Source organism: Notolepis coatsorum (assembly GCF_963971535.1).
Source record: "Notolepis coatsorum genome assembly, chromosome: 5".
In the NCBI taxonomy this organism is placed as follows: Eukaryota; Metazoa; Chordata; class Actinopteri; order Aulopiformes; family Paralepididae; genus Notolepis; species Notolepis coatsorum.
This window is the reverse complement of record NC_140169.1, coordinates 57,067,207-57,087,282: the sequence shown is the minus strand read 5'-3', so window position 1 is coordinate 57,087,282 and position 20,076 is coordinate 57,067,207. Positions and strand designations below refer to the sequence as shown.

Below are 20,076 nucleotides of genomic sequence, written 5' to 3'. Positions count from 1 at the left end.
CTGGTCCTTCCCTCTCTCTCCTCTCTCTCTCCTCCTCCCTCTCCTCTTCTCTTCTCTCTCTCTCTCTTCTCTCTCTTCTCCTCTCTTCTCTCTCTCTTCTTCCTCTCTCCTCTTCTTCTCTCTCCTCTCCTTCCTCTCTACTCTCCTTCCTCTCCTCTTCTTCTCTCTCTCCTCTCTTCTCTCCTATCCTCTTCTTCCTCTCCTCCTCTCCTCTCCTCTCCTTCCCCTCTCCTCTGTGCCCCTCCTCTAACAACACCCCCCACCACTGCTCCCAGCCAGACAAGCCCAGTTAATCCCGCAGCACAGCACCAGTGAACAGCCACCCGGCTTGCAGTCGGTCCCCCAGATCAACAACACACACACACACACACACACACACTGACACACTGACACACTCCCATGCACACGCACTGCAGACCCCCTCCTCTTGCTCCCTGGCTTCACGGAGGCTACCAAATAGTCGTCTTCTTAATCTTCCCGGCGACCTTCCCGGCGTCAGTGTGATATCGGTGATGGGATGGCAGAGGTCAGAGGTCGTCACAACGCTGGCTGTACCACCACACTGACACAGCTCTGACGTAGACGCTGCTATTTAGGTCAGCTGGTTGCCTAGCAGTGTAGCAGGCAGTGAGATTAGCCCTGTGCTGCTGGTTAGCCTAGCTTGTGTGTGTGTGTGTGTGTGTGTGTCAGCTGTGCAGACAGACGGCTTGGTAAGTTTTGTTACATCATTGCTAACAGCGCAGTGTGTCTCTAGACCTGGGCAGTGAGGTTCCACCTGTGCTTGTTGTCCCCCGTCATAGCTATGCGGATGATATACATTGATTGATTGAAAACTTTATTAACAGATTGCAGAATGGGTACAATGAATACAGTACGGCTCAATACACACAATTGTTAAGGGGATGCAGACCAGAGAGAGACTTTCGTCTTGTTTACATCAGGGTCCCCCGTTTTCAATTCATCAGTACATATATGACATACATGACATACATGACATACAGATAGACAGTACTGCTACATCTAGACATTTATGACATACCAGATTTGCAAAGACAGTACTGTTTGTGATACAAAAAGAGTCCAGAAAAGAGAGTATATACATTTGACGTAAAAACTGTACATTGGGGGAGGTTGGGTAGGTGGGGTGGGGTTGGGTTGGGTGGGGGGCTGTACACAACTGTACATATCTGATGATACAGCGATTAGCTCCATTACAGACTGCTTATTGGCAATAAATAAATGGTGATGAGTAAGAACTTCCTGAAACTAAACGAGAACAAAACTGAAATTCTAATTATCGCCCCCAAAACAAAAAAAATAAACGTTAATAAAGAACCTGGGAGGACTAAACCCTTGGATCAAATCTGAGGTCACAAGTCTCGGGGGTTATCATAGATTCAGAACTGAACTTCAATTCTCATATTAACAAAGTTACCAAAACATCGTTCTTCCATCTCAGAAATATAGCAAAAGTATGACCATTTATTAATCAAAACGATGCTGAGAAGCTAATTCATGCATTCATATCTAGCCGGTTAGACTACTGTAATGCACTTTTCACAGGTCTCCCTAAGAAAACCACTTCAGCTAATTCAAAACTCTGCAGCCCGACTGCTAACTAGAACCAAAAGGTGAGAGCACATTAGTCCAGTCTTAGCTGCTTTACACTGGCTTCCTGTAACATTTACTTTAAAGGTCCTTCTCCTTACATACACAGCTCAAAATGGACAGGGACCTAGCTACATCGCCAACACTCTAATAAACACGCCAGCAAGAACACTGTGATCATCAGCTGCTGGACTACTAGAGGCTCCCAGAAACAGTCAAAAGAGGATTGGTGATGCAGCCTTTATCAACTAGGCCCCAAAACTATGGAACAAACTACCCGAAAACATCAGGGAAGCCAACTCGCTAGACATCTTCAAAAGACAGCTTAAAACCTATCTCTTTGCTCAGGCATTTAAACGAAATATCAGGGATATCCTGACACAAATTGTACTTTACCTGCACTATTCTTACCCTACCTACTTTTATACACTTCCTATCAAACTCATGTGTCGGTTCTATGCAAAATTGTATTTCACTACCTCCTATGCACTGTAATTTTAAGAGCACTGCTCTGTTTTAATTCAAAACTGAACTTTGTAAAGAAACTCAAAGTTAAGAGCGATGCACTGCTCTGTTGTGAGCGACGCACTGCTCTGTTGTTCTATAATGTAATTTAGAACTGTACTTTGTAAAGAAACTCAAAGTGTTAAGAGCGATGCTCTGTTGTATGTTAGAACTTTGTAAAGAAATTCAAAGTATTAAGAGCACTGCTCTGTTATATATATTTTTTATAGAACAATTTTATCACACTTTTTACTGTCCGTTCTATTTGATAAATTTTAGCCTATTTTTAAACTGAATCAAACCGCACTTTTTTACTCTATCTAATCTATTCTATTTATTATTTGTATTGCTGAAACTGTGATTCACCTTACCTTGCTACCTCTCTATCTAAAAAAAACACTTTCAGTGCCAGGCCGTGTTTTCCTTTTTACCCCGTTGTTGCCACGGTCCACGGCCCATGTAACGTTAATATCGCCTAATCTATGTTTTAAATTATGCTATGTGTCTAATCTGCCCATCGCTTATCAAAGAATCATTTTCCAGTCAACATTGGCAAAGCAGATTGTGTTTTTATCGCTTAATTTCCTTTTTATAGCATTTTGAAAACCACTCTGTTTCGAAGAAAAAACAACACATCCCATGATAATCGCCTTTTACTGGAATATTCATATATCATTTGTCGGTCTATTTATGAATAGTTTTCAAATAAACGCTAGATGGTCGATAGTATATGTGTGCGCACGCACGCTCGTGCTGTGCGCTGATAATCGCTGCTATTATTTCCTCATGGCTTTTAAAGTGAAACAGCCATATCACATATAGTGGAAACGCTTATATCTCCATGAAAACGAGTCTGATTATCCTAACACTGATAACATAGATTCCTTACCTGACATCAGATGGTATCCAAATGGTATATTCCAATTCCTGATCACCATTCGAAAAAATCGTTAAGTATATTGATCCAACGTGTGTACAGTATAACCAGGGAACAAACTTAACTTTTTTACTTACCAGCCATTTGGCTGGTAGATTTTAAAAACTACCAGCCAGGCAGAATTTTTACCAGCCAAAAATTATAAATAGCTTTTTAGTATATCGCCATGTGTTATTATTACTATAATACTCTCATATGCTATTTTCAATTAATATCATAAACAACATAATCAATTTTGAGTGGACTGAAGGAATGAGTCAGTGTTAATAGTTTTAAATGCAAATAATTTATTGAAACATAGAAGTGGGGTCGGGACACATCATATTATGTTATGATGAATTGAAAATGGGGGACCCTGATGTAAACAAGACAAGTTTTTCTCTGGTCTGCATCCCCTTAACAATTGTATGTATTGAGCTGTACTGTACTGTACCCATTCTGCAATCTGTTAATAAACTTTTCAATCAATCAATCAATCACACACACTGTTTCAACTCTCACCACCCCCGCATCATATTGTAGTCTAGTCTGTCTTCAAACTTCCACTCCTCTCGAAACTTTTTTATATTTGAATATCAACATTATCTGTCCATCCTCCTGACTGACTTCATCGTCTTTCCAAACACACACCCCCCCCCCCATTTCCCTTTCCTCAGTCCACACTGTTCTCTATGGCTCTGCTCTGCCACTGATAACGTAACGTTCATTTCGGGCGATGTGGGCATAAAGGAATGGCGACGGTGCAAAGCATGTTAGATGCACTTGACCCGTTGTGAGAAAAAAGTTGAAGTCTGTTGAAGTCCGAACATTTAAATCTCTCCGGTCATAATGTCCGGTGAAAATAATTCCCTCTAAGCACAATTTGATTATTTGAATTGTATTAAAATAGGCTAAAATTAAATAGCCTATGCGATGAACGAAACAATCATTACATTTGTTTCATCGTTGCTTCACCAAGCAGGAATGACAACGATGTTGTCAGCGGGAGCTTGGTGCTGGATTTTGCGAGAAGCATCCAGCTGCAGAGCCACAGAACCCACCAGCGGTGCCCGCATGGTGCAGTACTCTAATTCAGCCATTGGCAATTCAGCTGTTGGGTGGGGGGCGCTGCTGAGCGGTCCCCAGACCGGAGCTGAAAACACTGCTGCTCTGTGGCTCTGCAGCTGCTGCTGCATGCTTCTCGCAAAATCCAGCACCAAGCTCCCGCTGATGCAGTGGATTTTGTTAGCCGCCAGGTGGCGGGCAGATCTTAATTTCAAGCCGCCAAACATTAAATCTACAAGCCATTGGCGAATGCCGTGTGCTTATTTTGTTCCCTGAGTATAACCCATGATCGCCGCGGCTCAGATGCTCCAGAATGAACTCTGGTAACTCCGGCTGCATCAGTGGACTGGAAAATGTGGACTGGAATATTTTTTCCCCCCATCCATTTTCATTGAGTCTATTCCAAAAGGGTGATTTACCATCTGGGAGACAATAGGGGGCGCTTTTTTCACATCTGATCGCCGGCGGCCCCTGGATCTCCAACAGTAGGCTCGCATGATGCAATATGATTTCAGATCGCAAAAAATAAAAATAAAAAAACGTGGCTTTCAACGTCACAATCGTAAACCCGAGATTAGCCGTGAGTGGCGCTCAAAGTGTTAAGCCTGAATTTTTTACTGTTGTGAAGCACTTTGAACTGCAATTTCTGTATGTAAAGTGCTATACAAATAAAGTTATTATTATTATTATTATCGTAGCCTCCCATTGGAGATCAATAGAGATATATTCCTTTTATTGATCCCCTTTGGGAAATTCAGGCATCATAGCCGCATGGGGGAGGGGGGAGGGGAGGTACAGGTATGGGCAGGGTAATAGTAGAAAGACATAAATATAGGCAATACAATTATAGTACAGTAGAAAAAGTAAAAAATAAACAGTGTAAACAATATAATTAACTCTGAAATATAAGCACATGAGCAAGTAGGCAGTGTGATCAAAGATGCAGATGAGGGTATGACCTACCCCCACACACACACACACACACACACACACACACACACACACACACACACACACACACACACACACACAGACACACAGACACACACACACACACACACACACAGACAGACAATGGCTGTAAGGCTCTGGAGACGAGGATTGATATCGGCCAATTAAAGACGTGGCTGATGAAGCGGCCTCACTGTTGGAGACCTGCCCTGTGTTCACTTCAGGTGAAATTATTTCTTCCCGTCCTCGTCTGCCCTCCAGTCGAGTCCCGTCCTCGTCTGCCCTCCAGTCGAGGGGGGGGTGGAAGGGTGGGAGGCCCAGAAGGGCACTATGGGAGGACCGGATACTATTGTGACTCATCTAAAAACCTTCCCAGCGCCGCGGTCGTTGTATTGTTCTTTTGTAATTAAGCCTCACCCGAGAGCGGCATACCTGCGGGGTGACGGTGGCACGCGACAGGTCGCCTGGTAATCGATTCCGGCTCCTCCCGGCAGCACGTCGGAAGTGTCGAGCGAGGCGCTTTAACCCTTTCACTACCACACTACTACAGAAGGTTAACCCTTTACTATCACACTACAGACGGTCACGGCATGAAAAAGTTGGTTGGGCGTTAGGCAGTTGGTGATTTCATACCTGGTTGCACTGTGTTTTAATGACGCCACGTGCATGCGCGATCCCTCGCATGCGCATATGTTCCCTCGCGTGCGCACAGACTAAAGACGATGACTAATTGCCTCTAGGAATGGAGTTTTGTGTGACTGTATCCGAGGACGTATTTGAACACACCTGACCACCTGAGCTATTGTTATGCAAAGTAGCCAGGTGGGTACTTGGCGAGTTGGCGCATCAGTTGACTGCGGCGCATTCCTGTGTGCACGCGCGTGCACGCGCGTGCGCATGCTTCTGCTCACAGAGCCGGTTGCTCTGCATTAGGGCTGCAACGATTAGTCGGCATAATCGACAACGTCGATTATAAAAAATCGTCGACGAGGAATTGTTGCGTCGATTAGTCATTAAAAAAAATATATATATATATATATTTTTTTTTTGCACTACCTATCTTTGTGAAAGTGGCTTCTCAGCTCTGGTCCAGCTGAAGACTTCTTAGCTTAACATAACAGACCGACAGTAAGTTTGGGGGAACTAATGGGATAACTGGGCATGTTGTTTGGTCCTGACAAGCAACTCTGAGGTCATGCTCAATGTCCAATCTGTTCCTCTGCTCTGTCTTCAGCTGGACCAGAGCTGAGAAGCCACTTTCACAAAGATAGGTAGTGCAAAAAAAGAGAGATTTTATTTTTATTTTTCGGTACTTTAGTCTCTAAAAATGTAATCTACCTACCTCAGTAGTGAAAAAATGTATCCAAACTTCAAATAACTACACTTTGGACCGTTTTCGGCTTGCCATTGCCCCGACTGCTTTGTTGTTGAATCAAGTCAAATCCTAGGTAAGCGTAATTTTGTATTTCTTTTTTTTTACCGACAACGGTATACTCGGTAGTACCGACGTGTCTCAGTAAGTACCTTTTTTAAAAGTACCGAATTCGGTACCCATCCCTAGGCATGAGTAATCGATCAATCTAAGGCTATGAGAAAACCCATTTACTAGGACGCACTTTTTCACGATGCCAGCTTGTGAGAATTCGTTGTAGCCAGCTAGCGTTGATGCTATTCAATGCTATCAACATTAGCTAACCAACGAAATACAATGACGGTACCCAACTAACGTTAATGCCATTCAGAATGTATAACGGGTACTGTAGCTAAGCCTCACCCGAAAGCGGCATACCTGCAGGGTGACTGTGACACGCGACGGTCGCCCGGTAATCGATTCCGGCTCCTCCCGGCAGCACGTCGGAAGTGTCGAGCGAGGCGCTTTAACCCTTTCACTACCACACTACACAGAAGGTTAACCCTTTACTATCACACTACAGACGGTTTACCCGTGAAAGTCACCACCTTTGACTACTTCCATGGGTTTATGTTTTAAGACACATTTCCAGATACAATCCCTCCGGTCCTCTTCCACCGTTTCCCTCACGTCCCGTCATCTAAACTAAAACGTTTTTGGAGACCGGGCATTCTCACGTGCTGCACCCCCGACTCTGGAACTCCCTCCCTCAGACCGTCAGAGACTCTCCCTCACTCTCCACCTTTAAATCTCGACTCAAAAACCTACCTGTTCTCCCCAAGCATACAACCTTCCCTCCCCATAACCACCCTCCTCCAACCTACCACCCCCCTTTCCCCTCCCCCCCCCCCCCTTCCTCCCTCCGTCCCCTCGGTTTCCCTTACTTACTTCCCAACTGTCTCCCCTATACTGGCTTCTGTATTTGCTGTTTGTTACTCATGGTTTTATGTTCTTGTGTATCCATACTGTTGCTTGTTTCCCTGTGGTTCTATGTTTCTCTGTTCTTTGTTTTGCCTATGGTCAGCGTCTTTGGGTCATTGAAAAGCGCTATACAAATACAATTAATTATTATTATTACAATGGCGGCATGGGTCAGTGGTGAATCGGACGAAAATAATTAGAGTTGTTCCGATACAGATACCACTGCGGTCTGCTGAGTGAGCATTATAAAACAAACGTGTTTTTAATCGACCGTGAATTAAAGTGTCAATGCTGTCTGTCATTTTAACAGCAGATACTTTCTTAAATGCCATCATCCCGAGAAAGGGGTGTTGACGGGGAGCTCTGATGTGTTCGTTGCTGGTGTTATTTAGCATTAGCTGAAGCGCTAACCGAAAGCTAGTTTTAGCTTTAACGTTACCTTGGCTAAAGTTGGGGCTATTTATAATCCAGCAATAATGGCTGCAGACCTGCAAGCAAAGTACAGCAAGTTGGCACAGGAGTATTCCAAGGTAAATCACTTTTTCATCAGTAACGTTACATTGTTTGTATTTCCATCTAACGTTAGCTAATGCTAACCTAGCACACGCTAATGTGGCTAACTGATCGACCTCTCGCACACAATTAATAACATGTTGCGGCCAGCCATATCGGTCACGATGTTTAGCTTTTAGTGCCAAATGATAAGAGTCTGAGGCGGAGTCTCAAAAGAGAATGTTAAATATTTATTGTGCATTAAAAATCACAACAGCGCCTCTGCTACAAACTGAAGTTACCGGAGCCTTCTGGAGTGCAACAACATATAACGTCCGTGCGGAATCAATGTCCCAACAACCATTCCGTGGGTGAACTCATTGAGATAGTTGTCAATTAATGATACTAATACTAATCTATACAATCACCTGTTGTTGAATAAATACCATTACATTATAGTTATTACTAAAAAACAGTATATATAAAACAGTAGCTGTAAAAAATAAATAAATAAATAAATGTGTGCACTGGTATCGGATGGCTATCGGCCGATACCCAAAGCTTAGGTATCGGAATCGGATCGGGAAGGAAAAAATGGTATCGGAACATCTCTAAAAATAATGTCAACGAATCAACGGTAACGGTAGAATAATGTTTTTGAATTATAATTTTTTTATCGAGGCAAGAATGACTTTGTATAGAATTTGAACGTCGTAGTAAATGTATAAAGGCTTCTTGCCTCCAGGTGTGTCTCTACACTCGCAAACAGCCATCTCTCCAACCTGTCTGTCCTCTCTGACCTGTTTACTCTCTGTCTCTCTCTTCTATCTTTGGCATCGCTGGGTCTCGCCGAGCCTCTTGGCAGCGCACCATGAACGAGGCAGAGTGGTGTCTGTGGAATTGATCCTGCATCATCCGCCGACATGCCACAGGCTTTACCACATGTTAACCCTTTAGATCAGGGGTTCTCAAACTTTTTCATACCGCAAGCCCATTTTTATTTAGGATTTTTTTTTGGGGACCCCACACTTAATGTATTGTGTAGTTTCAACATGGAATTAAGGAATATCAAAATAAAAGCACACGTTGTTGAACTTTTATCATGCATTTTTATTAGAACATTTAATTACAGCACTGTTATCAATACACATTTATAAAACGAGGCATATTTAGCCAGAATATGTTGCCAGAATTATTATTATTATTTCTTTTATATCCCCTTTTTTTTTTTTTTTTTTTTTACTTGCCAATGTGCGGGTCGCACATTGGCAAGTAAAAAAAAAAAACCCGTAGTTGGAGTACCACTGCTTTAGATAATAAGCGGTAAAGGCTTTCGGGATCCTTTTTCCTTCCATCTTGGAAGAAGAGTCACATTTGTACATTTGAAAAATCATTACACTCTCGATGAGACACTAATTTACAAACAAATCCCCCCCCCCCCCCCCCCTTGGTCTGACCCGCCCTTATTTGGTACACCTGTTAAAATGGCCACCTACTCCCTATAACACCAGAGCTGCTCCCCATATTTCGCTAGACGTTACCGGTGTTAACATTTCCTTTGATCGATCCTCCTTCCACTTTGCTGCTCCCGGCATTTGGAACGAGATGCAAAAGACTTTGAAAATGGACAAATTGATCCCCCCTCGCTACCTTAACCCTTTCACTACCACACTACAGAAGGTTAACCCTTTACAGGGTGTCCGCGGATCCTTAAAAAGTCTTAAAAGGTCTTACATTTGTTTATCAATTATTAAGGCCTTAGTTTGTCTTAAAATGTCTTAAATCCATTTTCAGAGGTCTTAAAAATGCCATAGAAAGGAAAGATAAAATCCCATGTCATCTTATGTTTTATTATGAAATCTGGGGGAAAACTATAACGGGAGATAAAGTTTGACTTTTCATTGTAGAATCACGCAGACCGGAATGGGGCGGAACCAACACAACTCCTTGTGTAATGTGTTGGCCGGGGAACCATTTCAGCAAAGGAGTCTAGCTAACGTTAGCAAGGCGAAGCGATAACGCTAACGTTACGTTTAGTTTAGCATTTGCACTCGTTAATATGGGAAACTAAGTGCCAATTTAACGAGAACTGGCTCGACAATCCACTGTTTGCGCGATGGTTGGTCCCAGTCAAAGACCATTACAAGCCCAGCTGCAAAAAAAAAAAAGAGCAGTCGCGTCGCACATGCTGAGCGTTCTGCAAAAACCGCCTGCAAACTACTATTTCGCATTTATTTTCGGCCCCTGCCTCCACACCAGCTGCGCCATCTCAGGTAGGACTATAACATCTGCACCAACAGAAGTCCGGATAACATTCAGCTCCACGCCAAAGCTTGAAGCTGAGGTCTTAACTTGAAAATAATCTATTCACGGATGTAAACAAGGACATGTTTGTGTTTATGTTCGATGAGATCTTCACCCACTATGTATTTTTTCCTCCCACCCACCCCCTCCTAATGACGTACAGTATCCTCCCATGTATGTTAGGAACTTAGGATCTATGGGTAACAGTACTGTATATTTGCATATCGTATATGTCACAAATGTAACGGTACAGTACTATATACCTGTATGTCCCTATGCCATAAATGTCATGTATGTTGAGTATGTCATAAATGTCACTATGAATTGAAAATGGGGGACCCTGATGTAAACAAGACAAACGTCTTTCTCTGGTCTGCATCCCCTTAACAATTGTGTGTATTGAGCCGTACTGTATTGTACCCATTCTGCAATCTGTTAAACAAAGTATTCATTCAACCAAAACCACAAAAACAAAACAACTGGATGAATGAATGAAAACTTTATTTAACAGATTGCAGAATGGGTACAATACAGTACGGCTCAATACACACAATTGTTAAGGGGATGCAGACCAGAGAAAGACGTGTGTCTTGTTTACATCAGGGTCCCCCATTTTCAATTATAGTGACATGACATTTATGACATACTCAACATGCATGACATCATGACATTTATGGCATAGGGACATACATGACATACAGGTATACTATATAGTACTGTAGTGTTACAATTGTGACATATACGATATGCAAATATACAGTACTGTTACCCAGAGATCCTAACAGAAAATATATACATATGATGGGGAGGAGACTGTACATTAGGAGGGGGGGTGGGGGGGGTTTGGACATTTACGGTGCCCAGTTCCTAATTGCAGCCTCCCGTAGGTGCTCTTTAAGAGCGGTTTTGAATGTGGGCAGGGGTAAAGTGGGTTTTAGGAGTGAGGTTAAGCAGTAGTCTGACCAGTTTGTTTTGTGATGTTTGTAATCTTGTTTTTAGGGCCTTTGAGGTAGGGCTGGGCGATATGGAAAAAAATCATATCGCGATAATGATATGATAATTTTATTTTATTTCTCGATATCGATAATTATCGAATTGTTATAAGTATAATTTTTTTTTTTTTTTTAAACATATATATATATTTTTTTTTTTTTTTAACAACAGATGTATGTTTATTTTGCAGCAATTCTTTGTCATTGCCGCCATCTTTAGTGTTACAGTACATCCCCTCACACTCCAGTTCTCAGGCTGCAGCTGGTTTAAAAGCTAAAGTAAACCGGCTTCTCTGCTGGCTGTGGCTCCAGAGGAGTTGAACAGTTCTGGCTCTGCTAGTTTATTTTCGATCTTTTGGCGCTTTTTTGGTGGACAAACCACCGCACATGTGCACTGTGACTCGTGACTGGAGTCTAGTTCTGCTAGCACACATAGCCTACTGTGTACAGACGGTTTCAAAATGTATTTTAAATTAGAAAGCAAACAAAATAAATGGACAAGAGAAAAAGAAATCTGAATTTGGTCAGTATTGTCATTTGGACAAGCAAAGCCATTACTTTAAGTTGCAGGCAAGAAAGACAAGTCTGTCCACTGTCTCTGGTTTTAAAACTGCCCTGTTGCAGGTAAAAAAAAAAAAAAGTAAAAAAAAAAAAAAAAAAAACGATTTTTTTTTAATTTCGATATTCGATATCGATTATTAAACTATATCGCGATATTTATCGTTATCGTTATATCGCCCAGCCCTACTTTGAGGTGCTTTGGTACCATGAGGTGCAAGCATAGTCATAGTACCCTTGAATGAGTGCTCCTGTTAGAGTCTTCAGGGTATTCTTGTTTACCAGAGAGGAGATCCGGCACAAGAATCTTGTTTGTTGGTTGACTTTTTTGATACCCTGGGGAGGGTGGTAATAGTTATGTGTTCTGACAGTGGCTGTTGCACTTGCTGCTTGGCCCCTGGTATATTTAGTTATATTTGCTATTTATGTTTGGTCACCCCTTTGTTGAAATTCATCCAATCCAGTTACTCCTTTAAGTTCAAGATTTTTAAGTTTCCAAGTTATGTTTTAATAAACATCTTTGGACCAATGTGTCCCTAAACTTAAACTAATTGGTGTCATTGCATGATTTTTGTCATTTTGTTATTGTGAAATTGGTATTAAATTTAATTCTGAGTGGCATTAAAAAGTCTTAAAAAGCATTAAATATGACTGGGCTAAACCTGCAGATACCCTGCTTTACACTACAGACGGTTAATACAGTACGGCTCAATACAAAACAACTGCTAAGAGGATGCAGATCAGAAAAAGACTTTCGTCTTGTTTACATCGGGGTCCCCCATTTTCAATTCATCGAGGGAGAGCTTCTCTGTACTTCCCTGCACTCTGAGTTGCATGTGTGATGTCAGGATTATAGGTCAAATCTGGTCCAGTATGTGGTAACTTGACACCTTTCGCTTCAGCCACACAGAGAGCGGAGTAGGTATCGACACGTCTTGATAGAATTCAAGCTGCTGACTTGGAATTCCTGGTAATTCCTGGGCTTGTTGCCAATCTGCATATTCATAGATCCTCCATCTCGATGAGGGCGAAGAGATGCTGCTGAGACGTTTTCAGTCTACTATTCAATAAGTTGATGGACAAATATATTTATAGAAATAGCTATTTTCAATATAGAAAACATTTGAAGGTTATAAAATATTTGTACAATTCCATGATGTGTCACATTTTTCATTGCCTTTTAGCATTTCTCATTTCGGACAAAGTGATTTACCGTTTGACGAAAAAAAACAACGAATACTGTATTGTAATAGCAAAGCACATGCACCTACCATAACTCCCTCTCCTCTCTCTCTCCTATCTCTTTCTCTCTCTCCCTCCTCTCTCTCCCTTTCCCTCCTATCTCTCTCGCTCTACCTCTTCTTTCTCTCCCTCTTCTCTCTCTCCACCCCTCTCTCTCTCTCGCTCTCCCTCTTCTTTCTCTCCCTCTTCTCTCTCTCCCCCCCTCTCTCTCTCTCGCTCTCCCTCTTCTTTCTCTCTCCCCCCTCTCTCTCTCCCTCTCCTCTCCCCCCTCTCTCCAGCGGGCATACACACTGATAGTAGAGGCCTGGGACTGGGACAACACCACACGCCAGAGTGAGTATAAACACAAACACACTGTGCTACCAGGTACCATGAACACACACCCTGTGGTACCAGGTACCATGAACACACACCCTGTGGTACCATGAACACACACCCTGTGGTACCATGAACTAGGGCTGGGCGATAAAACGATAATGATAACTATCGCGATAAATTATTTCCTCGAAATAAACATGAAACGTGGTCGCAAAGTTTCGATATATCGATTTTCCAAGCTTGGCTCCGTTCAGCCTCGGCTCAGCACACTCACTAACAACAACCAACGTGACGTGCTTACGCACAACAGCTAACAACCAATCAGTGAAGGAGATGGCCGAGAGCAAAGTAGACCCGGAAGGAGGTAGGACTCACTCAACAACAAGGCTTGCTAGGCTAATTAGCTTGCACGGCGATGTTTTATATATTTACGTGCCGAGTATGTGTGTGGCGTGAATTCTGAGGCCACGTTTATAGTAGTGGGGGTATACAGTGGACGTCGTTTCAATATATTGTGGCGGAAGAGAGTATTTTAGTGTCATATTGAGCACATTGTCATGGAATACACCGCTTAGGAACAACAGGCTGGCTAGGCTAATTAGCTTGCACAGCGATGTTTTATATATTTACGTGCCGAGTATGTGTGTGGCGTGAATTCTGAGGCCACGTTTATAGTAGTGTGGGTATACAGTGGACGTCGTTTCAATATATTGTGGCGGAAGAGAGTATTTTAGTGTCATATTTATTACATTGTCATGAGATATTCCGCTTGTCGGCTAACTGCTAACGTGCGCGGACTGATGACGACATCAACTCGACTCGAGACATTCGCAGCAGCATAAGAAGTTAATTAAACTTGACATACATTATATCGACGATAATTATCGATATCGAATTATATGAAAATAATTTTATAATTTTATCGCGATAACGTTTTTGGTCATATCGCCCAGCCCTACCATGAACACACACCCTGTGGTACCATGAACACACACCCTGTGGTACCATGAACACACACTCTGTGGTACCAGGTACCATGAACACACACTCTGTGGTACCATGAACACACACTCTGTGGTACCCGGTACCATGAACACACACACTGTGCTACCAGGTACCATGAACACACACCCTGTGGTACCAGGTACCATGAACACACACCCTGTGGTACCAGGTACCATGAACACACACCCTGTGGTACCAGGTACCATGAACACACACACTGTGGTACCAGGTACCATGAACACACACCCTGTGGTACCAGGTACCATGAACACACACCCTGTGGTACCAGGTACCATGAACACGCACCCTGTGGTACCAGGTACCATGAACACACACACTGTGGTACCAGGTACCATGAACACACACACTGTGGTACCAGGTACCATGAACACACACCCTGTGGTACCAGGTACCATGAACACGCACCCTGTGCTACCAGGTACCATGAACACACACACTGTGGTACCAGGTACCATGAACACACACACTGTGGTACCAGGTACCATGAACACACACACTGTGGTACCAGGTACCATGAACACACACACTGTGGTACCAGGTACCATGAAGGTTGTCTGATGTCATTCTAAATGGTTCTCAATGAGGGGTCCGCGACCCCCAGGGGTCAGAGGAGGAAGTTACTTCAATGAGAGAAGATGCAGGAGTGACTATTCTAATCATATGTTTCACTCTCTCCAATGTTATCTCTCCGCCTACAGCAGGGGTCTCCAATGTTATCTCTCCGCCTACAGCAGGGGTCTCCAATGTTATCTCTCCGCCTACAGCAGGGGTCTCCAATGTTATCTCTCCACCTACAGCAGGGGTCTCCAATGTTCTCTCTCCGCCTACAGCAGGGGTCTCCAATGTTATCTCTCCGCCTACAGCAGGGGTCTCCAATGTTATCTCTCCGCCTACAGCAGGGGTCTCCAATGTTATCTCTCCGCCTACAGCAGGGGTCTCCAATGTTATCTCTCCACCTACAGCAGGGGTCTCCAATGTTATCTCTCCGCCTACAGCAGGGGTCTCCAATGTTATCTCTCCGCCTACAGCAGGGGTCTCCAATGTTATCTCTCCGTCTACAGTAGGGGTCTCCAATGTTATCTCTCCACCTACAGCAGGGGTCTCCAATGTTATCTCTCCACCTACAGCAGGGGTCTCCAATGTTATCTCTCCGCCTACAGCAGGGGTCTCCAATGTTATCTCTCCGCCTACAGCAGGGGTCTCCAATGTTATCTCTCCACCTACAGCAGGGGTCTCCAATGTTATCTCTCCGCCTACAGCAGGGGTCTCCAATGTTATCTCTCCACCTACAGCAGGGGTCTCCAATGTTATCTCTCCGCCTACAGCAGGGGTCTCCAATGTTATCTCTCCGCCTACAGCAGGGGTCTCCAATGTTATCTCTCCGTCTACAGCAGGGGTCTCCAATGTTATCTCTCCACCTACAGCAGGGGTCTCCAATGTTATCTCTCCGTCTACAGCAGGGGTCTCCAATGTTATCTCTCCGTCTACAGCAGGGGTCTCTGTGGGATATTTGTAGATATATCCTGATGAAGAATGTGCTCAGTCAACCGAGGCTTGGATAATAACAAGGGTTTATTAACCAAACAGATAGAATACATAGAGAGAATGGCTGAGGGCTTCCCCCCAGGTGATCAGCTGAATTTACCCAGGTAAGAAGACCTGGATAGATCTCAAGAGGAGATCTATATAGGTAACAGGGGGGGGGGTGTGGTCCCATTTGATAGGTCAGATGGGGGGGAGGGGGTACAGGTAAAGGGGACATTTACATGAGGACATATTATACCACAATATATTATACCACAATACTCACTTTTCTTTCTTATAATGTGGGTGAGATTAATGTATAATATACCAGGATTGTTTGGAACAGGTAAAAGTGGGGACCGATGTAATCCATCGGTTATCAGATAATGAATAAAATAGAAAATAATTAAAATAATGAAAATGTTGGCCAATGTGTTCTGTTGGTTGGCCTAATAATTTAAACTAGTATTATTTATATACATGATTCATGACATGATCGACTGGAATAATGAAAATGTTGGCCAATGTGTTCTGTTGGTTGGCCTAATAGTTTAAACTAGTATTATTTATATACATGATTCATGACATGATCGACTGGACTGCGGTCTGTGTTATTTTGATATCAGAGATGTGGGAATAGATATCACCCTTTTCTTTTATTAATCACTCAAAATACCTATATCAATGAGTGGTCCTCAACTCTGATATCAAACAACAATTAACATAATCATTAGAAGCTATAGCTGTGCAAATATCTTGGCATACCTTCAGTCGTTCATGTCGTGACTCAGGGGAGCTAATGTGATAGTTGTGCATACAGGCATCGTAATAAACCAATTAAATACATGCACTGTCTCTGTGTGGTCAGAGTGCACAGGGTGAAAAAAACAAAATTGTGTGCATAATTATTAGGAATAGGATTTACACATAAGGCTAATGTGTACAAAAACATTTTAACAACCGTTAACCTGGTGGTTAATAAAACTAACATGATTGATTATGGGAAACTGTTCAAAAATATATATATGCATCTTGATGAAATTACTTAGGATTCAGTTGTATTTAACCTGAGTTTGAGTGTCACTTTCATCTGTGATTGTCTCAGTTTTGTTGGTCTTTACTTAGAATCAGGCCATTTTCTCCATTTCTTCTCTATAAATGAGGAGATAAAACGTTTTATGCATCGCTTCTGTATGTAATTCTAGTGCATATACTATCAATGGTTCACCATACAGGTGCAAAACAACGTTACATGTCCTCTTCTATGAGAGAATAAAACAACTGATTCTTTCTTGTCTGACAATACAATTTTGTAACCTAAGTAATTCAAATGTGATGTAATACAGTAACACAGTAAGATTTAAATAAATACATAATAATGTGGACAATGTGGCGTTCAGAAGTCTCTTGGTCCACAGGTCTCTGATGTGTCTCTTCTTGACGATGCAGTCGGGAATATTCACTGGTCGCCGTTCATTCCCTGTCAAGGGTCACCTGTAGCAGTCAACTATAGTGGCCTTGCAGACTCTTTTCCTGGAGCCTGCGTTGTTCTCCATCACCACCACACATCCGCCACTGTGCTCACGCTTGGCCCCCATCAGGCCCAGAGACATGGCGGTAGGGTGGTCTTGAACGTGCTGTGTGGTGGTTGGTCCCCCGCTCCCCGTCATCGCGGTACCAGAGGGGCGAGGGTTTGCTGGTGTAGTGGCCTGTCTGTAGGACGCTCTCTCTCACACGGATGACAATCTTGTCATGGGAATCCACCTTGATGGTCGGGGCTTTGGTTCCCTTTTGCAGATGGTCTGCCGCGGGTCGCTGGGGTGAGGCTGCATGTCGTCCTTTCTGTCTCTGCTCCCCTTCCTTTGAAGACGTCTGTGTTGTGTGGGCTGGTGGTTCTCCCACGGTTGTTGTCGTCGCCCTGGTTGTGTCCGCAGCTCCTTGGCGGCGTCCCTGGTGGTAGTATGCTGTCGTGGGTCGCTCAGGTCGCTGGGTTGTGTTCCTCCTTGCCTGGTCGCGCCGTCGTTCGTGGTTCAGGTCACGCGTCGTCTCACTCGTCCTGTCCTCTCACCAATTCATGATCTGAGGATGATGAAAACTGCCTTAGAAAACCTCCTCACATAAATGATTCAACGCCTTTCTGCTAAAGAGGAAAATCATTTTGGGATTAATTCAATTCATTGTAAATAAAATCATTTAATTGAAAATAGGAAATGCAAGCCAATTGCATTAGCAGTGATTCCTTATGTTAAGAAGGTCACATTCACTGCAATCTTATCAGATCTTGTATCTAACTAGATCTTACAGCATTAGGCTTTAAATAAAATTTGTAAATGAATGGCCAAAGTCTTGAATCAGATAAAATAGTCTGTGATGTTAAATTGAAGTTGATCTTACCTCAGGATGCGTTGGGTGTGCCTCAGGATACTTACCTCGCCACGACTTCTCTGGCGTTATTCACGTCTCAGTGTGGCTCGTCATAATTTAGCATGGGGAAAAAACATAAAATCTAGGTAGCCAGTTAATTTTGCATGAAAAACAATCATTCGTTTTGTCATCTAACCCTAACTAACCTTACTGTCATGCATTTGTCCTAATAAACTAACCTACACTGTAGCACTCAACACTTTGATGACCATTGTTACTCAGCTGATAGAGGTGTGCCCTGCCTGATGTCCTGTCGTACAGAACCTGTGAGTTGCTTTGGATAAAAGTGTCAGCTAAATGATCAATGTTGTTGATATCTTGTATATTTAGATAATTGTGCTGCAATTTTGGTGGTTGATAATTTTGCAGTCATGGAAAGTACTTGAAATTGCAAGGAGTTAGTGGTTAAGCAGAGAATAGAAGGAGGGGATAGTATGTTAAATTGTTTTCATCATTGATCTTTCATCTCAGGCACTTCTACTTTGTTTGGTGTTATTCAGACATCATATCTCTAATTTGTGTGCCTTCTTGAAAAGAGGGAGATGAAAACAACTGGTTAGTTATTCTGTTAGTATGGGAAATATGGTAGCCTTTCATAACTGCAAATTCATCACCTGTGTCTAATTCATGTTAATTAAATGGCTCTCTGTTGCCATCCACCGCCAGGTGAGTCCACCAAGTCTGTGGTCACGAGTGCAGGCATTTGCATTGCTTTGTCTCTCAAGTGCCCACTCTGAAGAAATTTACATGTGGGTGTTTGGATGCAGATCCGTTCCAAATGGCCAATCGATTGTCTCTCAGCTCCACACGACCTTCGGCTGAGTCTCGTGGTAACAAAGAGAAAATCTGCATCTAAAGCGATACTTCCTACTATACTAAGTGGAGATACTAAGTTGAGTCTCTATAGGTGTGGTCAGACTGGCTATTTGCATTGTCTTTCAACTCCACATCGTCCTCAGCTGGTTTGAGTGAGTGTTTTAAACACTGCTTTGCAATTCAATCCAGAGGCAAATCCGTCTGCCTCTCCTGATTGTCTGCCTGCTTCCTGCAAACACAAAAATATGTTAGTGACGCTTTGACTGTCTGGGTTGTGTTGATTAGAATCCTATTTAAAACTATAGCTTCTGCATCTCGCCTCAGAGCCTGACTGAAAATAAAAACACATGTTAATTTTCCACTTCTAAGACCATTTGAGTGGGTTCTTTGTTGATTGTCTGTGAGCTTAACAAAAACATCAGCTAGTTTTCATCCATCCCATCCTAGGATGTAATGATATATTGTTATCATTTATCACTCATATCGCATATGTACACAAGCATCATAAGAATGTGGAACCACACATTTTGAATCATGTTTAAAAATTTCTTACAATGGAAAGGGCTAGTTATCTTTCATTGGTTCTTTAGATAAACACATTAACTCAAGTGAATATAACCTAAACATCTTACTTTTAAACATGATCTATGTTGTTTGTGCCCAAGTTTTCAACATTAAAAGCTTATAAAGCCTAATCTAACGCTGTTTATGTGGACTACAATTCCTGTACTGCCATATACTGGAAACCGGGAGTGTTTGTTTAACTCTCCGTATTGGTCAGTATGGCCGGTACGCCCACAGATGTATTATAATTCTGAAACAGACATTGTAATTAGCTTTATGTGACTTATAATGTGTAAATTAAAGCAACATAAACACTCAAGTGATCTGAGATAGTTGTAATTTGCTGTAACTGAGATGATGGTTGTGTATGTACAGTTTCTACGTCAAATGACTCCCTTTTCTTGACTCCTTTTGTATCACAAACAGTACTGAATTTGCAA

At 42.7% G+C, this 20,076-nt stretch overlaps 1 protein-coding gene across 1 annotated transcript in view; it reads left to right on the top strand.

Moving 5' to 3' along the window:
* jag2b (jagged canonical Notch ligand 2b) overlaps window positions 1-20,076 on the top strand; it is a gene marked incomplete at its 3' end in the record, with an annotated part of 226,004 nt that overhangs the window by 76,837 nt on the left and 129,091 nt on the right. The window contains exon 3 of the mRNA XM_084314117.1: window positions 13,243-13,297. Within this exon, the coding sequence (XP_084170243.1) occupies window positions 13,243-13,297 (55 nt within the window). The remainder of the gene's footprint in view (window positions 1-13,242; window positions 13,298-20,076) is intronic.